This window comes from Harpia harpyja, chromosome 1 (genome assembly GCF_026419915.1).
Source record: "Harpia harpyja isolate bHarHar1 chromosome 1, bHarHar1 primary haplotype, whole genome shotgun sequence".
NCBI lineage: Eukaryota > Metazoa > Chordata > Aves > Accipitriformes > Accipitridae > Harpia > Harpia harpyja.
The window spans coordinates 31079916-31099827 of record NC_068940.1 but is presented as its reverse complement, the minus strand read 5'-3'; the positions used below and the strand labels follow the sequence as shown (position 1 = coordinate 31099827).

General features: G+C 48.1%; 1 protein-coding gene across 4 annotated transcripts; it reads right to left on the bottom strand.

The window, feature by feature from the left end:
* Positions 1-1914: 1914 nt before the first annotated feature.
* On the bottom strand, positions 1915-19228 carry TCEA2 (transcription elongation factor A2). 4 transcript variants are annotated; one of them, XM_052785079.1, is made up of 12 exons: positions 19047-19181; positions 17760-17848; positions 17458-17666; positions 16216-16278; positions 15449-15554; positions 13878-13968; positions 7714-7847; positions 6340-6396; positions 5391-5545; positions 4906-5052; positions 2850-2921; positions 1915-2229 (listed from the first exon to the last, which is right to left on the bottom strand). In XM_052785079.1, the coding sequence occupies exons 4-12, from the start codon at positions 16267-16269 to the stop codon at positions 2221-2223; spliced, it is 825 nt and encodes a 274-aa protein (XP_052641039.1). In that variant the 5' UTR covers positions 16270-16278; positions 17458-17666; positions 17760-17848; positions 19047-19181; the 3' UTR covers positions 1915-2220. The 4 variants fall into 4 exon arrangements, with proteins under 4 accessions (XP_052641039.1, XP_052641045.1, XP_052641030.1 ...); XM_052785085.1 differs by lacking the exon at positions 17760-17848 and having other exon boundaries at positions 19047-19136; XM_052785070.1 differs by lacking the exons at positions 17458-17666; positions 17760-17848 and having other exon boundaries at positions 19047-19226.
* Between the last annotated feature and the right edge of the window lie 684 nt (positions 19229-19912).

Genomic DNA, 19912 nt, shown 5'->3' with positions numbered 1-19912 from the left:
CCTGGTGTTATCCCAGAAAATAGCACTGTAAAATGCCCTGAGACACAGTACTTTTCTCTCACTTCCAAGGGGCTCCTTCTGCCTGAGACTCTCCCTACCTAATTCAGGACTGTCAGCAAATTGTACCCAAGCTCAACTCCCCTCCTGACAGTAACACAAGAAGAAAGGCAACAGCAACTGGTAATTAGCTGGCTCCTGTTCACAGCACACAAGCCAGAATGCCTTGGCCAGCTTGGGTTTCAGATCCTGAAGCTTTTTTTAAGCATTACTGCAAGGACACTGTTCCCTACCAAGCCTGGCTTGAATAATCCCATTCGCCGCAAGACTTGTGAGGCTTAAACGAGTTGTCAGCATCTTTGAATCTTTTCCTTCTTGGGAGACTTGGCTACACCCTGTAAAGTGAAAGCCCTGAGCAAAGGATCCTCTTGGGATCCCTGCCTCCAGAGAAGCACAGCCCTCAAAGGGGCTGCGAGCACGTTTTTCCATTGCTTTCTTGTGGCTGCTCACTCCGCTCTAAACATCTCCAAGGTCTCTGTTGAATGTCTGCTGTCTGGCATGCTGAAAAGCCAGTGGAAATACTTGTTTTTCACTCTGGAACAGGGGAGCAATGCCATAAGAGATGGGACAGCAAATGCTCCTGCACTGCTTGTCAGCACAAGAGCTGCAGTGCACAGGACTGCTCCTGAGCAGCCTCAAGCTCAGAGGCCTTACTGGGGTCCCCCAAATGCTGGGTCAGCCCAGTTAAAGGCTAGGAAAAGGAAATAAGAGGGATTTTAAGTCTCAGGCTGAAAGCTGTTACAAGGACAGACAGAATTTCCCCACCAGGTTCTAGTTACCTCCCAGAAAGAGCCTGATCCTGCAGGTCCCCTTCACAAGGTCATGTTTGCAGATGTGGCACCTGAGGCTTGCTTTGCTACTAGCTCCTTTCTTTATCACTCCTTCCAAGCACTAGCTCCGAGCTCACTTCAAACCTCATCTGTTTCTAGAGCTAACAGCTCCCACCGATACCTGTAACCCCTACCTCCTCCAGGTCCAAGCCTCTGGAAAATTTCCTGTATTTGCAGCATTTCCCCCTCCTCCTGAGCCTCTCCAGCAAGTCCTTCTGAAAATTCAGGCTGCCTTTCAGCTGTCAAGCTAAGAGCAGAGCATACACAAGCAGGAAAGTACCTGGGACTCCCTTTTAACACCCCCACCGGCCAGTGGATTCCCTCCACCTCCTTCCTGTATCAACTGTTCCCAGGTTCCTTGCATGATGGCCACATCAAGGCATAGCACCAAGGAATAGCACCAAGCTGCCAGCCCCCTCCCTGCAACAGCCCTGACCTTCCCTGCTCCCAGCTGGGGAGCAAGGGAGCCCTTGGCTACAAGGGTCTCCTTCCACACGGGGATGGAATGCTAGGAAATGCTAACCTCACATGGGCCTAGCACACCTTCCTCCCTGTCCTGTTCTCCCAGATCAAGTTTGGCATTTTTTTTTTGTGGCTGGTATCACCCTGCTTTCAGTCTGTTACAACCTGGGCAGCACATTCTCATCTTCACAGCAGCCTATGCTGTTGGCATTTAAAGGCCCAAGATGACAAGGTACACATCACTACAAAAATCAAATGAATGTTGCCAAGATGGAAAGCAGCATCTGATCTGTGCCTCAAAAGCTGTGTTCCATCAACAGCTCTCCTCAGCCAGGTGAGGAAGACCAGTACTGCCCACCCAGCCACCCCAGGACTTGGCCCAGTGTTTTAGATTTCATGACTTGACTAGGAACAAGCCTTCACGCACTGAACATGTACCTACAAGTGGCTTCTCGCTTTCTGGTGGTCCACGCACTGTTCAGTCCTCATCCACCTGGACACTGACCATCTGTCAAGCTCCCATGCAGTTCCACACCACAAAAAGCAAAGAGCTGCACACACACAGTTCAAATAAAAGTCAGAAACTGACAAAAATGTTTAATATTAGTTTTGAAGAAAAAGTGACCATACTCGCTTAGATGAGAAAATAACAACTAAGTGTGTTTAGTGAGCTCTCCTGCCAACCTGTCAGCCCACAGCTGTGGCTCTCCACTGAGACCCAAGCGGAGAGGCAGGCCTCCCCGCAGCTGCTCTCTCAGCGCGTGACAATGCAAACTCACTTGGGACACAATACACAATTGCCGTGGGAGCTGGCGTATGGAGGTTGCACTCTGATCTGCGTTTGGCTGCCGCTCTCGGGCCATGGCACATATCAGCAGAACTGCAAGAGAAGGGAGTTTAAACCCCGATTAGAAAACCTCACTGCCAAGGGGAGTTGCAGGTCATGCGCGTGCTGCCTAGAAGAAGATTGGGATCCAGGTGATGGTCTTGTTTCTGAAGCTGGCCAGGGCTTGGGGATTCTGCAGAGGCAGGGCTCAGCCCCCAGATTAGGGGTCAAACAGAGCTCCCATTTCAATCTCTCAGCTGTGGCTCTTTGGCACTTGGTAGCGGTGCCATTTCTGCTCGCCTTTGACCAGGAGATTTCTGCTCACCCCCGAGCTCTGTGCGCAGTATAAAAGAGCAGTTTTAAAATCCTGAATGTCATCACCACCATCTCTCAGGGGGCAGAGGGAGCATGGAAAGCACTGTGAAGCTGATCATGGCAGAAGAGGGAATGTGAGGAGGGAGGCAGGGAATGTGAAAGTGAGACTTGACCCCAGCTGGTCTGCAGAGATGGGATGAACCCAGGAGCTCTTGCCTCTGGGCTGGGAGGAAAGATCACTTGCTAGAGCCAGTCAGCATTTGGCAAGCACCTCTGAGGGCAGCAGCTAAGCGTCTGCAGCATCGTGGGTGCAGCTACCCTAACACCCCTCAGTGCCAGTAATATCCTTGGTGCGCTACCTTCCAGCGATTCCCACACTCGTTGCACACGACGAAGGTGGTCATGGGCTCATCGGAGCTGCGGGTCTGCACCTGGAGGAGGACATGAGGGAAATGAGCACCGAGCATCACACATGACCCCGTGGCAGGTTGGGGGGGTCACAGGGAGCTCCCTGTCCCTCTGACCACCAGGGATTTGTGCTGGGGTCACACTGTCAGAAATCAATGAGAGACTGAGGCTTGGGAGGGCAAAAGGAGCTTCCCTGTAAAATGAGTCTGGTTATTGTTTTACACACATCTCATGACCTCTCTCTCCCTCCTGACACTACCCAGAGTGACATGTTTTAGGGCAGCAGATTTCCCTCCTCACCCCCTCTGCTGCCCATTCCTCGCAGGTGGCTCCGGAGGTAGACATACCCACAGCCGGTCCCTCCCTGTGCTGTCCCCAGGGGAGGGAGGCAGCCAGCAGCGAGACAACAAAACCCCCAGCCCATCCAGCACGTGCGACACATACAAAAAAACCCACTCAATTCATTCCCGTTTATAGACCCGTCCTATGTCCTGGCCTCACAGGAACATGCTGTGGGTTACCAGGTTCTGCACATTTCCAGTCTGTTTTGCATTTGAGCCATGAAGGAACTCTTGATATTTAACCCAGATGTGACTGCTGCCTCTGACAGGCTCTTGCCAGCAACACATACTTTGCTAAAAATCAGATTTTCATGGCATTTGAATACCACAAGGCAGATCTACACTGAAAATACTGGCACTCCCTGTGCAAGTCAGCAGAACTATGCCGAGGGGTAATTATGGTGATCTACATGTGTAATTACCCAATACACAAGAGTCACAGTATTCGCATGATGCAAATTAAGCATGTTTTGCAAGCATGCTGGATAGATAAATTCTGTAATTCTCACCCAACATTACTGCCTGGCTTCCAACACTTCATAAATGCCAGTTCATCTACTTGGAACTTAAAACATCTCAGCCACCAAACAGTGATTTCACTGGAAAACTAACAAAAATACAGAAAACCTTCTGATATTTCTATTTAGAAGACACTGTCATCACCTGCCCCAATTACAGGCAGCCGGACTCCAGTCCACTACAGGTGGAGACAGAGTCCCTTGTGCTGCTGAGGCGAGCGAGACAGCCCAGGCAGTGCTTCCAGCTGACTTAACTGAGATGCACTCACAGAGCGAGGTCTCTCGCCTGAGCCAGCCTGTGGGATGCAAGACTGCTGCTGAGCCAAAGGAAAATCCCTGGTCAGCTGCCTGGCTCTCATCTGCATTTGCATGTCAAGTCCAAGCATATGAAGGAGTTTCACTCGCCGCTTGCACATGCAGTTTGTGCGCACCCACTCAGTAGCAATCGCGTGGTTGCTGGTGCATTTTTGGGTATCTGTGCATTCTAAAACACTGACTCACAGCAAAGGCACATTTATCTCCAGATGCCTGGCGCGAACATGGGAACTAAAAAGCACTGGTAATGCACAAGGCTTCCAGCAGCTGTCCATGGAGAAGAAAAATCCCCTCTGCCTGTTCACATCACTGCTTCCTTTATTCCTTATGTTTCAGCTGTTTCATGTTGTTTGATTTTAAATAAATTGAGATTTGTCCAGCCACAGCTTACCTACATTCTTAATTTGCACTTTTAATACCATCAACATGCCCACCTTGGTTTCCGCAGTCTCTCTCCTCTACACTACCCACTCCTTTCTTGTCTGAGTATCCACATTCCCAGTACTGGTTTTCGATGTGCAGCTTTCCTGAGCTGCACAGCAAGCAGCACTACTCTGCTTTTGAAAGCATCCTTGGGGCTGCACAACCCCTGCTCTTGTACAAATGAGCCAAATAAAAGTTACACAAGCTCCAAGGAAATGGGTGCAAAATCATTGTGCAAAAGCAGTAGATTTTAGAGAGCATTGAGTGTACAAAAAGGTTCTCTCCATCAGTGGCAAAATTTGTGCTGTGCCGCAGGGCCTGTCATGGAGCAGTAAGAGCTCGTGACCGTGACAGATCATGTCCTGTGCAGAGGTCAACAGTGTGGAAGCTGTAAGAGCAGGAAGACTAACCTGGGTGTAGGTGCAGTTCTTCTTCTTGCATTTCCCACAGGTGAAGAGGTCAGTCTGCGTCCCTCCTGTCTTGGCCATCTGATGCTCCCGGATTGCTTCTTTCGTCATGGCTTTCCTGATCTCTTTCAGCTCGTTACTGGCCATTTCCTTTCAAAAAAGCAATAAAATCACATCTGTCCAGTTTCACCACCACACCCACTACAGTGGAAAGAGTCAACAGGACAGGATGGTCTAACAGATGGGTATAAAGACAGAAAAACTTTCATTCCCAGTTTCTGGTTCATACCTAGGCCCCCATGATGATCTGAAGTACCAACAGACTACTCTCCATGTTGCAAACCCCATTGCTAGCTCACTCCCCATGCACTCTGGCAGCAGCTGCTGAGAAATCTGCAACCCCAGCAGCCGACGAGCCCCTTGCTTCAAGCTAAACCACAGGACACATCCCCTGTAAGCAGCAAACCCTGCTCCTCAGGCTTCCTCACCTCCGAGGTCATCACCGCGATCTGCTCAGGCGTAATCGCCCCACACAACACATTCTTTTTCAGCTCAGGATTTTTGGAGTCCTTCAGATTCGAGATGCGGCTCCTCACTCGGTTTTTGTATTTCATGTCGGTGTTCTTGACATCTTGGTATATGCGTACATCGTAGTCAAGGAGTCTGCAATCAACCCAGAGACCTCTGAGCACTTTCTACACCACTCATGAACAGCAGGGAGTGTTAACTGCTGCCAGGACACAGATAAGGGTGCTGGGACCCAACAGTAGTGTCTGCTCCGGGAGGTTAATGCTGTATTTGAGAGCAGGCTTATACCATCCCAGAGTCCACAGGCTTTCAGTTCTGGCTTTTTCACTGTGCTGGAAATAATATTTATTTTCAGTTATGCTCAGGTTCTTCAACTTGCTCTTTCAGCAAGGTAGCCACAAAACCCTCCACTAAGAGAACCCAGCTGCACCTCCTACCCCACAGCCCCCCAAACCAAGCAAGTTCCTGCCTTATCTCAAATCAACATGCAGCTTGATCCTCATTGCTCCATCCTTCCCATTGCTTTTGTGTATATCAGCACACTCTCCTCCACAGGGAGGCACAGGGAAGTTGCATGTATCTGGAAGCAGAGCTGAGAGCAGGAAATATCGTGTTGATGGGAAGGACAAACTGGGAATTACAGTCCATTATGGTGCGAACAGGAAGGAAATAACCATGTCCATCACACCAGCAAGGGGTCTGCCCTGAGCTCCCAACACCACACTGGTGGTTCGTTAGTGTCCCAGGAGTCAGCCAAGCAGAGCTGGAACCAGACCCAGAACCCTGACAAGCAGAGTTGCAGCAGAACATTTATGCAAAGAAAGACTGTCCCATTTTTTCTCAGAGCACATTCATTTCATGGCCTGGAGACATGCAGGCCCTCGAGGAAGCCCCATACAGTAAGGATATATTCTTCAATCTGGGCTGCTATGTGCTCACAGTCAGCACCAATGGCAATATAGTCGTCTGTAAGACAAGAGAAACATGAGGTCAATGACTTCCAGCCACACAAGGGGTCCCAAGGCTCAGTATTTCTGAGACACAAATCTAGATAGTTTGCTATTTTGATTTACATGCTCTTTCCATCAAATGGCATCTTGGCCTTTGCTCTAGCTACCCTTTGACCCTTTTGACAAGGGCAGTGATGAAAATAGACCAGTCCAGCCAGTCTATGCCCTCTGCCTCTCTAGGAGATGGACTGCACTAGAAAAAGGTAACAAGAACCTTGGCCTCAGAACATACAGTTTTCCAATATATTCTTGGTATAGTTGAAATCAAACATATATAGGCAGGAATTAAGTCTCATCAGATATTGGTGACAATGAGAAGTAGCTCTACTCAGACCAACAATCTGTCAGGGCCCGAAAAAGCATGCAGCAACTGCATCAAGCCTTCATTTCTCTTCTTACCTCAGGACTCTGTCTGCCCCTCCCCTCTTTCACACAGCAATTAAACAGCATCATATAGAGAGCAATAACTGCTATGAGTTTGGACACCAGGTATAACCAACACCATAAAGCAGGGAAGATAGGGCAGAACAGGGCTGAGGTTAGCAAGACTCAAGGGGACTCCTTCCCAGACTTCATACGGAAAGGGTTTCTCTAAGAGTTATACAAATATTTAATGCAGCATATATAAACACATGCATGCACACAGGAAGGCTAGAAATAAAGACTTTGTGAACTTCTCCATCTGCTGTCTACATTCCTTGGCTCCAAATTAAGAAAACTCTGCAGTGCTTAGACCCCAATTTTCCAAAGGGATCAGCAATTTAGACACAAGTATGCGTTCAGCTTGAGGTATTTAAAATCTGACTTTCAGAGATACTGAGCACCTGCAGTTGCCTCTCATTTTAGATGGCATAGTCTGAGCACAAGACAGACCTGTTCCACCCCAGATCCACAGAGGAACACAGTGTTTAAGGGGCTCCAGTCTGCAAAGGCAGGGGAGTCTAAGAGCAGATGGTGACTGGCATAAGCACCATTACCAGCCAATTCCATGTATTGAGTTGAAGCTTCATTTTGTGCCCCAAGGATAAGAAGAGATGACAGCTTCACTTTACAGCCAGGTCCATGTGCAAGTGTCTAAAAATGCTGCAATACCAGCCAGTTTGTCAAAGGGATGACCAGTGGCTAGACTGAGCTGATGGCAATAATCCTTTGACAAGGCTGCTCCAGAAGAGAATATCTAAGAGGAGCTGGCACTGACCTGCCAGAATTCTGTCAGAATGCACCAGGAGCTGTGAAGCACTTTAGGCAATGCAGGGTTTCCCCCAGCACTTACCATCAGCCTGCAGAGCTGTTGTCAGCATTTCTCTGCATTTGTTGCGGACAGCATCGCAGGTGACGGGCGCTGGAGGGAAGGTGGTGATTTTGGGGGTGGTTGGAGTCTTCGGAGGCTCCTGCCTTTTGTTGGAGCTAAAAGAGAAACTTCACCTGTCAGAATGTCTCAGTTCAGGTCACTGAGAGCAGAGAAGGGATCAGCAGGTATGTGGCCAAGCATCCTGTTAATCATAATACAAAACCAGTCAGAGGCAAACAGTGCAAAGACACTTGCCCCAAATCAGCATATAGCGCAATACATCAACCAACACCACCAACCCAGATACGAGCTCTCCTGGGGACTCTGTCAGCTGTAAATGGAGGATTTAATCCATGAAGCAGGCCTGCCAACCAACTTCTGTTATTCAACATGTATCACAACTGCTGCATGATTGGGCATCAAGTGAAAATATTACAAAGCTGTTGGACACCATCAGTAACTCAGATACACTCAGGACTTCCCAAGACCATCAGGACTCTCTCAGTCTGGTAGCATAGTCCACAGATGCATGGTACTTTATTCCTCTCTTACTTAGCAGGATACCAAGTCCATAACTGCTCTCAGCAGAAAGGGAGCAGAAGTCACCACTAAGGTTAATCTCAGCTGGTTCCTCATCTCATATCCTTTACTGCCAAGATCTCAGCAGCAGGAAAGAGAACAGCTAAAAACAAAAAAGCACTCTAGCTCTCTGTAGCCAACAAGGAGTGCAGCACACTGCCTTCTGGGGCAGAAATCAGAGAAGCCTACACTAACCCCTCCAGAAGAAGGAGCTGCCATGCTAAGGAAAAGAAAGAAAATGGCTCCTTCAGCTCCAATATTAAAAAAAACCACCACAACAAAGCATAACACATAAGAGGATCTTCCTTTTTCCTGTAATCTGGACAAGACTCTTTGACTACTCATCTCACAGAAGAGCACCCCTACACAACCACACACAGCTTGCACAGGTGCCAGGCTAGCACAGGACTAATAAATACTGCTTCAATCACAAAAATAACTTCATTTCCACCTGCAAGCAATCATGGGCACAGGCAAAGGAATGCAAACACCTGCCTGCTGTGGCTGCCTCAGCCAGGTCATCTGCCAGGGGAGCTGGCTGGAGAGACTGAAGGCACAGAATCACTGCATGATGCAGGCAGGCTGAATCACCGCACAGGCTGGGCTTGCACACACTGCTGCGAGGTTTGCATGCTGGAGAAGTAACTTCACTCAGCTGGGTGTACGCCCGTAGTGTTGAGATGTCTTGCCCGTAAAGCCTAACATCTGCACATAGAGTTAGTTAGCCCTGCAAATACTGCTGGTAAAAGATTTGGGCTATTATGATTCCCAGATGATTTTATAGAGCTTTCCCCAACCCCCCTTAAATCTAGGCAGCAAAACAGCAATTTTTTCAGCAGAGATTGCTCTGACTTTGGTGTTTGGGCCATAAAATGCACTGTATTTATGGCCAATGCCTGGTAACATTAATGCAGTAAGAGACAAAGGGGAAAAAAAAAAAAGAGAAGTCCTGATATTTCACCCATGCCATACTGGCACCATGTCCTTGATGATCCAACTGGCTTGACAATTTCTGGTAAGCTGGGTCACTACTGCCAGTTCTTTGCCATCAAAAATAAATCTGTTATGAACAGGCACTTCCACTACACTGTCCTGGAAGGGATTAGTCAGCCCACAGCAAAACAGCGCTAAGCTGAAAACCTTCTGAATCTGCTGCCACACAAGCTGAGCCAGACAACTTCAGGGACTTATCCTGGGAGACCCTGCTGCTGCTAGGTTCAAATCCAGTCTGGCTCTGCAGTGCCTCAAAGCCCGTAGATCACCATTAGAGCTACTGGATTTCCACAGTTCAAAACCTCACCAGGCCCTTTTAAGAAGCATCCACCAGTGCACCTTCAGGAAATTGTTCAGCTCAAACCATAGCAAAAGATTAATTTTGTGCTCAGATGAAATAGATGCACTCTACAAGGGAGATTTTATTGCTTGTGTTTCTCTTTGACCACTAGCTGAATAAAAACATTTTTTACCAGCTAGTTTTACTGGTCAGCACTGCAGGAGGCTATTAAGGAACAGATTTGTGACCAAACAGCTCAAAACATTCAATAGGATTTACACTGCACATATTACAAAAAGAAACAACTTAGCTTGCAGATAGTTAATTAGATGATGATCTTCTCCCATCTGGGATGTACAAATTGCCATCAGGTACTTTTGTGCTTAAGCAGCTATGCACAAATCACAGGCAGCACACGTGGGGGTGTATATAGCAAAGCATACACAACTCAGGAATAACTCATCTAAAAGTCACAGCTGATCATGTTGCATAAAACAGTTTGGAAAAATGAGACTTCCCAAAGGACAAAGGCAAAAAGCCTAGAAAACATACCTACAATAAAAGGAAAGACTGAAGGAATCGGAGTGGTTTGCAGCAGGGAAGACTTAGAGGAGACAAGTCCTGAAATACTGGAAAACTTGTTACAAAGGAAGATGGTAGGAAAAATCCTCCATACTTGCTAAAGACGACAAAAGCATGAAGAAATGGTCTTAGCAAGACAGGTTTTGACAGAGAGCAAGTTTCAAATTGTAAAGGTGAGTTATGAATTAGAAGATACTGCCAAGGGCAGCTGTGGAAATGTCTTACTCTGAGGTTTTTTAGGGTTGTCAAAGAAGAGCTTAGAGAAAGGCCTGTCAGGGACAGCTTGGGCAGAGGTGGTGCTCTCCTGGGAAGGGGTGGCAGGACAAGCTTTCCCAAGAGCTCTTTTAGCTTTAACTTTTGTCTCATTTTGCAAGCAACAGTGACGCTAAGGTATCCCAGAGCAAAACACTGCGTGTGAACTCTCAACACTGACCTTCACCACATTCCGTACTTAAAGCCAGGTCTTTAAACTAATACTTGCACAGGTAATACTTGATTTTCAGGAAGGTCCTATCTGCAAATGCTATTGACTTAAATATTTAGATGTTTATTCCCTGGAGGTAGAAAAAAAGCTAGACAAGACACATGGTTATCCCACTTCTGTTAGCTGATGAGTAAAGACATATTCACCTACATACACATATATATCATACATACCCTGAGATGACAACTGATCACTCATGAATTAGAGGAAACAGACTTCTCAGCCATTCCAAAGACTGTACAGAAAGTTATTCATTAAGCTTTAGAAGTTCATTTATAATTAGAATAGTTGGGAAATAGAGCTCAAACACACCTATAAGACTTATTTCAGGAAATCACTGTGGTTCACACTGTTCCTGTTAAACAGGAGAAAGAGCTTGTAAATCTACCCAGGCAACAAAAGTTTATACATAAAAAAGGCTATGCTGGAGCAAAATGGTGGCAAAGCAACAGCCAGGGACTGCAAGCAGAACTCAGGGCTACACTGGAAGAAAATCCCATGGAAGAGCTGAATTCAGGCCACAGATCCAAAACCTCCTAATAAAGGCAGTTTAGAGAATCCTGGAAAAGAAAAAGCTCATGCTGCCAGAGACAGAGAAACATTAGATATAGCCCATTAAAATGTACCACACCAATGGTCTAAAATACTACAGCACAACAGAATATGCTTTGGATTACAGTAATGCAGTATATAACTTCACAGGTGCCAGCACCACACTGGCTGGCTCAGAGCCTTCAGGTCTTCAGTGCTAGCTCTCTAGTCACTACAGAGGGATTTCTACATCTGTGTTCCAGAAAGCAAGACAAGTTTCAGGCCAAGAGCTATTCAAGTTTTTCTCCCTGACAGAAGAGGAAGGCCTAGCCAAAAATCTAAGTGGCTGAAATATCTGAATACAAGCTGATCTCTTTGTTGTCTTGATAGCAGCCTCATCTGAACCAGCTATCACACACTGAGCAACTAGTCAGACTCCCTTCATCACAGCCTGTGCTTCAAAGAACAAAGACTCTTCACTGCTAATAATTTATTTTTTTTTTTGTCAAGGCAGATTAGCAGCTTATTTTGCAGCACTAGAGAATAAGCATTCCTGTCTCTGTAAAGACAGCCTGGCTCAACAGACTGACACCAGGAGCTAGCCACTTCTGCTGGTCTATGCTACACTAATCCATTTGCTTCTGTTTATCCTTCACAACCAAGGGGATGCTTTGCCATTCAGAAGATGGAGGCTGAATACATGTAGAAAGCATCAAGGAGGAAAAAAAAAAAAAAAAACACCTGCAGTATCTGCAGCACATCAAGGCACAGGGGAGCATTAGAAGCACAAGCCAAAAAGCTCCACTCCACATAGCCCACACTAACTGTCTGACAAAGCAAGGAGACAGTGGGGTTTTGCCTCTCTACCTACAGCCAGGATCCTTTTCCAAGTGAAATTACTACAAGCCTCAGCCTTCAAACCAGATGCCCGAGCAGGCCCAGCTCATTTGCTTATAACATGCCTACTGCCACTGTGCCCAGGGAATGTCTCATACTTCCTTCCCTCCAGGCTCCGCATTCTGCAAGGTCAATTTTCCAAAGGTTAAGTCAGAAGCTTCCCTTTTTCTTTGAACTGCAATACTACTTCCTGGCTTGAGCAGTACCAGCCAAGTTGGTAATACTTGCCTTCTTTCCCCATCAGGAACAGCCAACAAGTACCTCCATGCAGGCTTCTGCCCTTACCCTGGAGGGAAATCTGCCTCCCTTTACCAGTAAGGGCACGCACAAAGGCTCTTAGCCATGACTGACTCAGTTCCTACCCTCATCAGCCCTCCAACAGATCTTTTCTGTGTCCACACCCTAGGGAAGGCAGTACACCAGTCTGCCCTTTAGAGTATAAGATCATGAAGAGAAGGTATTTGCATCACAAGGCTGGTGATACTGCTCAGGCCAACTCTCTCAGCTTACACAGCAAACCTTTCTCCACTACCACTGACTGCTCTTTGGCCTCCAACTCTCATCTCCTCTCAATGGAACAAAAGGAAACAGCAGCTGGGAGACTCCATCCTACTGCTTTTACCCCTGTACCACTGACATACCAGACTGCCGCTGGATGTGTGATACACACAGCTCTAGACAGCCCCAGCTCCCGCGTTGCACTGCATCACTACAAGACTCAATTCTGGCTGTGACATCTCCCCAGTACTTCCATTGCAATACTTAGCAAATCCTTTTTCACATTTTATGGAAGTGAGATAACCAAAGATGCGTGTCAATTGAAGTTATGTAGCTCAGCATCAGTAGCCTTCTCCATCAGCAGCTCTGTATAGAGCTGCAAAGGCTCACACCAAAGTGTCAAGCCTTGAGAGATCCGAGCAAAAAAGGACAAGAAAAAGCAAAGGGTAGAGTGACAAGAAAGTGACCAACAAAGACAGGCTGCAAACACAGAAGAGCCTGCAAACTAGCAGGACTACAGCCTTAATACTCTAAATCTTCTGGCAAACTTGAGAAATTGGCTAAATCACTTCAGGGTCAAACCTACAAGGCACACACCCTCCTGGGATCTGAGGCTGAGAGAAGTCTCTCACCTCTAGAACAAAGCTTTACATCGCATTTGCCCCCTGCCCTTTGATCACTGCCTCCACTCAACAGCTTGGCAAGTGCAGTAGCAGACAGTGGAAATGGGATGCAACATTCAAGGCATGGCAAGAAGCAAGCATGCAGCAGACCTGCCAGATGGGTGGACATCAGTCCAGAGTGAAAAGAGGACTTCTGCTGGGACTTGTCAAGGACAAAGAAATGGAAGTTTTACTCTAGTGATGTATCAATCAATCCCATCCATCACTTGAGATTGCAAAGGCCAAAAATAATCTTCATTCTAAGGAGTTCAAAGTTAGAAATAAGCAAAAATATATAAAAATGCAACCCAAAATAGAACAGAGGAACGTTTTACTAATAGAAAAATCAACACATAACTAAGAGTAGAAAACCAAGAAATAAGATGTGAACAAAATCAAAAAACTCACTAAAGCCACTATATTTTATAGATGTATATTTCTGCATTACAGTTTATTAAAAACACCACAAGGATCATCTCTGAAGAAGTCTACACTTCTGGTGCTTCTGACCAGGAATTTGACTACAAAAAATTCACAACTCAGACATTTAAAAATAAAAATTAGTGTAAGGTGCCTTAAGAAAACTCTGTAACATAATAATTCTGTAACAGCATCATCTTTGGTTAAAGGAAAGCATTACCTTTGGTCTCTTGAGTTACCAGTCTCCTTCGAGGAAGATGTTGGCAAGGACAGGCTTTTCTTTTTCTCCTCACTTTTTTCCTCAGAAGCATCTATATTCAAAAGAAGAGAAATTGATGATAAAGGGTTCAGAACAGGTCTTTATGCTACAACCCTGCATACACTAATCAATGTCTTAACACTACACAGCGTTGGCCTAAGGCAACTTATTATTCTCCAAAAAGAATCAGGAGAAAGAACACCTTTATGGCCTTCCATGCTTTCCAACAGACCTTTTGCTTGCCTTTAAGTAGAAACTAATTCAAACAAAAGCTTTCCTCACCAAACTAAAGAGCAATCACCTTCCCTGCCTAGGAGATAAGCCTCCTCACAAGACATGCCTCATCACAAAAGTTTCTTTCAGAGACACCCTGGCTGCTGAGTAGAGATTAGATCAAGTTCTCTAAAGCACCACTAAAAGCAGCATTTCCAGCCAACACCACCTGAAGGGCCAGTACAGGCTAGTCCTTCTGGGAATACAACTTCTAGTGTTTCCCAAGTGCTGTTGAAAGCCAACAGCACAACCCTGGAGAGGACTTTCATGACACTGTAGAACAAGTTTGACCCAGAGGTAAACTATCTCAGCATAGCCAATACACATCAACCCTAATGTGGAAGTGACAGTCCTAGCCAGGACAGAAAAACAGTGCTTCTGACACTCATTTAGCCTATCAAGAAATGGGGAGCCCTGGGGTGCAGACTAGAGCCAGCCGCACATTTCACTTAACCTCAAACACCGCATCACTCTTGTTCTTTGTTACACGCAGATGCCCAAGAGATCAGTTTAAAAAGTAAGGAGTGTTTGAATTTCACATTGGGGTACTTTGCCACTAGTATAGAGTGGCAGACACACAGTCTTGCTAGCAGGACACAGGTGAAGCTGCCCTTCCAATCTTGGTGCTGCAGATGCCTCATTCTTTTATCACAAAGGTAACCACTAAGACCATATTTGTAATCCCTCCATCTGTAAGTTCGACATTAGTTTGTGCTATATCAGCATTAAGATTTCTCAGACAGAATTACAAGCTTCTGCTTATCAGTGTTCATCACCATGAAAGCCTCCCCAGCAAGCAACAGTCCATGTGAATTTGTCTACAAGGTGTTAAACTAAGTTCCATCTCCAACTCATCACCCAAAATGCATTCCAGCATTTCTCTTTCCGAGCCGTTGCACGAGGCTGACAGCACATGCTGTATTAATGCCACGCAGCACAGAAGTGGGGGCGGAGGGTTCAGAGGGCAGATACTGTTTCTACAAATAATGCTCCTAATTATTATACAGACAGGTACACGTTAAGAATAGTCCTGAACCTTTCAATGCTCTTTCAAGGATGAGCTAGCTGAACAGGAGCTAAATCTAGAGGAATGCATGGTAGGAGACAAAACTTGAAAGACAGAGGGTGCAATTGTAAAGGCTTATCCGCTAGAATATTCTATTCAGATCAATAGATAAGCTCTCCTGAGAAACCCAATCTCCCACTGAAGCCAGATCCTTCACAAGTTGGATCTGACAGGAACATGCTGATTTTCTTACCTAAAAGTTTTTTCCAAGATTTGATGAGGGATTTGGCAAGCGATATCACTTCTTCATCTGTGCTCTGCTTTCTTAGTGCATTTACTGACATCCCAATGCGTGTGGACTGCAAGTGAACATTCAAATGAATCATTCAAGAACAGACTCGTTATTTGTTACTAACTGAAATCAGAAATAAACATGACAAAGTCAAAGCAATGACCAAGATATGAAGTATCCAAGGACTTGCAGAATGATTATCTCCTTTCAGCATTGGAAGAGCGAGATGACGCTCTCCAGCTTAAACCAATCAGAAGCTAGACATCCAGTCACCCACAAATACCTTCTCTACATATCTAAATATTACATTCTAGCTTAGAGTGAAAAATCCAAGATACATATCTTAATCTCTGAATTGTAATTCTGTTCACACCTCCCCAGTATCCTGAATATCACCATTACAAAGACTTAAAGAACTTCTCCAATGGCTGCCCTTTGTGTTTGCTACTTTAATCTGGTCTTTCCTCTTTTTGAAACCTAAGAAAGGATTTGAACAGTTACCCACATTTCCCTCATCAGCTGTGCACAAGTTTCAGGCAGCACATGGTGGTCCAGTACTATTTAACTGCCAGTCCAAAACCCAGGTTTGGTACTATCTTCTGGATTTAATGTTTATTTTGATGCTTTGAGTGAGACAAGTAGTAGGGAAAGCTATTAAGTTTATTTAAACAATATTTTGGACTCATCAGATGCAGACTTCAGCTTTCTACCCTAACCGTGCAGCTCACCTGCAGTAAGTCCAAAGTCATAGGCATACTTTTCAGTTCTTTCAGTAAATCCATTGCACCATCCTGGAGAGGAAAAGACAAACAGAATGAGTGCCTCAGCTTTTAATAAAGAAAGGCAACAGCTTGGGAATAAATTCAGAAAGTTGAATTTGAAGGGAAAACACACCAACAAGCCTTCCCTAAAACATCAGCAAGATTACCTCTGGGATTGATGTTCCAGACAGACAGTAGATCCTACAATCTGGAAGCGCCTGAGATATTGGAATGGGCAAAACAGAAGAGCAGTGGAGCGCTACAGATCTTTGTTGGTGTATGGTACAACTGCAGCATGAGCTTATTATCCTTACCTGGCAAGCTTAACATTTTTAACACCTAAAAAATACACTCCGAATCACAACTGTCCCCTCAGCACACCACTTAGCTTCCAGGAGTACTCCTACCATCAGACTCACTATTTTGGGGGCCCTGATCCATGGTGTTACTAGCTCGCAATAACAGTTTAGCAGAGTTGCAAGAACTTCAGTCACCGCCCACCTAAAGCTCAGAGTCATTGCCCAGAGACAGAGCTAAAAGTATCCTCTTTCTACAGCGTGAAACTTAATGTAGCTGTTTCCTAGTTTTCGTGTTGGTACCCCACTCTGCTCAGGACAAGAGCTGATACCAGGAGCAAAGCCATCAAGCAGTGACACTGAAGAGCTGGTCACTTGACACTCATTATATGATGTTTCCTTGCATCAGCTCTGCATCCCAGAACCTAGATCCAGGAAAAAAAAAATCTGACTAGGCAATCTGTAGATACCTAAAATTGGTAGTCACTCAGAGAAATGGCAGGGACAGAAGCACTGGCCAAGTCTCCCTTCAGCAGCACTCAGCAGATCACAGCCTGGAGTATGCCTTCTCCATTCAGCTGGCTCTTTCCTCCCATCCCCCTTCTACCAAACAAGGCCTTCTAGTGTTCACATTTAACAGCTCATTTAAAACACCAACCACTCCAAGCCCATTTGCAGCACAAGACCTACAGAGCCTTGAGTAGAGAAGCAAAGCAGCCTGCACTGACAGACCCTGTCCTCAGATCCATTCCTCCCTACGCAGAAGGGCCGCTTCCAATTCAATGCAGGAAGCAATCCAGCTGCCAGTGCCACCCTACAGAACAGATGCTGAGAAAGCCAAATCAAAGCAGAGTCAAAGCTTTCAGCGTGCACACAAGCAACTCACAGCAGCATAAACCACACGTTACCATACCCAGAACAAGCGGCTTCCCACTCAGGGAGTTTCACACCTTTCCGTTCCTCCGACAGCCAAACGGACTCCATTAAATCCAGCCCTTAACATATAAAATGACCGGGTGATTCCTGTCTCCTTTATCAGAAATGGAGCCACTTGGCACAGTGGCAGCAAATGGGGATCCATGCAAAAACTAGAGCAACAAACAGGTACTCCAGGCAACCATCCTGCAGGAAGAGTTCGCAAATTAGCCGATATACAATAAACACGCTACGGTTCAGTACCATATAAAATGCCAACCAAGAGGAAACATTGCATACCGCTCATTTAAGAAGCTGCCTCTCAATGAAGCTTGGAAGCAAATTCTGCAAAGTTGCTCCTTTCCTATTTCAACAATGGTGTTGAAAACCTGCCATCAATGGGAACAGACATCACAGGCTGTGGTTTAGCCCAAACACACTTTCCTGGGTTGTTACAACAGCTACGCAAGTGCCAGTGCTCACCCCTATAGGCGGCTGGCAGAGCCGGTCCAGCATCCAAAAGTTCACACGACAACCGCACCCAGCATCCCATTACCCAAATACCACATTCCCCTAATCCCTTCCCCTCGTCGCCCATCACCTCCCACTCCCCGCAGCCCTCCCTGGCCCCAAAAGCCCTCTCCCCCACCCCAAACACAGATGTACAGCCTACCTCCATCACAAACCCTTGTCACCCAGCTCGCTGCCTTAGCACTGGCGTGATGCTCTTTGTACTCGTATGAGCACCAACTGCCATATCCCATTAGGCAGGGAAATACTTGCTACTGTCCCCCCTAAAGAGTCACACCGGTTACAATACACCCTGCGAGACCCCCAGTGGGCAGACAGCAGCAAGACCAGCCCTCCACACTCGAAAGGCCACATGAGAGCGAGCAGAAGTGGTGCTTGCATGGGATGGGGATGCAGGAGGCAAATACAGAAGCATTGGGGTTTTCCCTGAGGGCGTAACAGAGCCCCAGGCCAGTGCTGGGGGGATGCGTGAGGGTCCCCATTCCCAAGGGGGCTCCCAACGGGACAAGGGAGGAGGGCTGAGGATGCTCCCCAGGAGGAGAACGCCCCAGCAAGGCAGCACAGGGTGCTGAGCTGTGGGGCTGGGGGTGCATGAGGCCTGGGGTGGGGGGCACAGCGTGGGGAAAAGGGGCTCCCACAGCACCCTAGGGGGGGAATATGGAACCCCCCCCCCCAGTAACGGGCACTGGGATGGAACGGGGTGGATCCCACACCGCCGCAACGGATGGGGGCCCACGGAGAGGGAGACCACCCCGCTGCAACCAGGTCTGGGGGAGGGAAACCCACCTTGGGGGGGGGGGGGGGGAAGGCTTGTGCTCCGCCACGGTAACGACTGTATAGAGAGGGAGGCCCCCAAAATGGGGGCAGGGGGATGCCCCCTCACAACGGGCACTGAGGGAGAAGCGGGGGGGTCCTACAGCACGGCAGCGAGGACGGGGACCCCCGCGGAGAGGGAGGCCCCGGCCGCCAAACCAGAAACCGGGGAAGGGGGAGGCCCCCCCACCCCGCTCCCCCTCACCCCAACGGGGCTGCGGGGGCCCGGCCGCCGCCACTCACCGCGCTCTTCTTGGCCACCATCTTGTCCAGCCGCCTGGCGATACGTACGATCTCCTCCTCCCCTCCCATCGCGCCGCTCCCCGCGGCGGCCGGTCCCGGGGGCCGGACGGGGGCTGGTCGGCGACTGCCCTCTGCCCACCACAGCCCCCGGTACCGCAGTCCGGGCGGGCGGGCTGCGCGCGGGGCACGACGGGAATCGTAGTCCTCTGGCCTCCCGCCCGCCTCTTCCCAACGGGCGGCGGGACTACAGCTCCCAGCATGCCCCGCGCCCGCCCCCCCGGCCCCCGCCGCGGGGCACTATGGGGGCTGTAGTCCGTCCCCTCAGGAGCCGCAGGCCGCCGCCCTGATGGCCCGCCAACGGAGCGGGGCAGAGCGAGGGGGGAAAGCCCTCTCGGTCCTGTCGCAGCTCCCGTGGTCTCTCCCCCCGCCGTGCTGCTTCAGGGCTCCCCGAGGCAGCAGGGACGCGTGTGTCCCAAAATTGTCGTGGGGCAGCAGTGGCTGGGCCAGGCCGCCTGCCCTGGCATCCCCACCCCTCAGGGATCCCCACCACCGCCAACCCCGAGGACTCACAGAGCTGGGCCCCGGGTGATTCCCCATCGTGGAGGCCTGAGGACCGCTGCACCTCATACACAGCCCAGCCTGGGTAAGAGCAGGGAATGGGGAGCCCTGCCTTTTATAACCTGCCCGGCCCCTGCCACGGGTGGGCCTCGCTTGGCCCCCCCCCAGCACCAGCCAGCCACAGGTGAGCTGATCCCGATGGAGCCGCTGCAGCCCAGGCGGCAGCACCGTCCGAGAAGACGACTCGAGACAGCAGCCGGGGAAACGGCTCCAGCAGCGATCGAGCACCCCAAGAACATCGCCCGTGG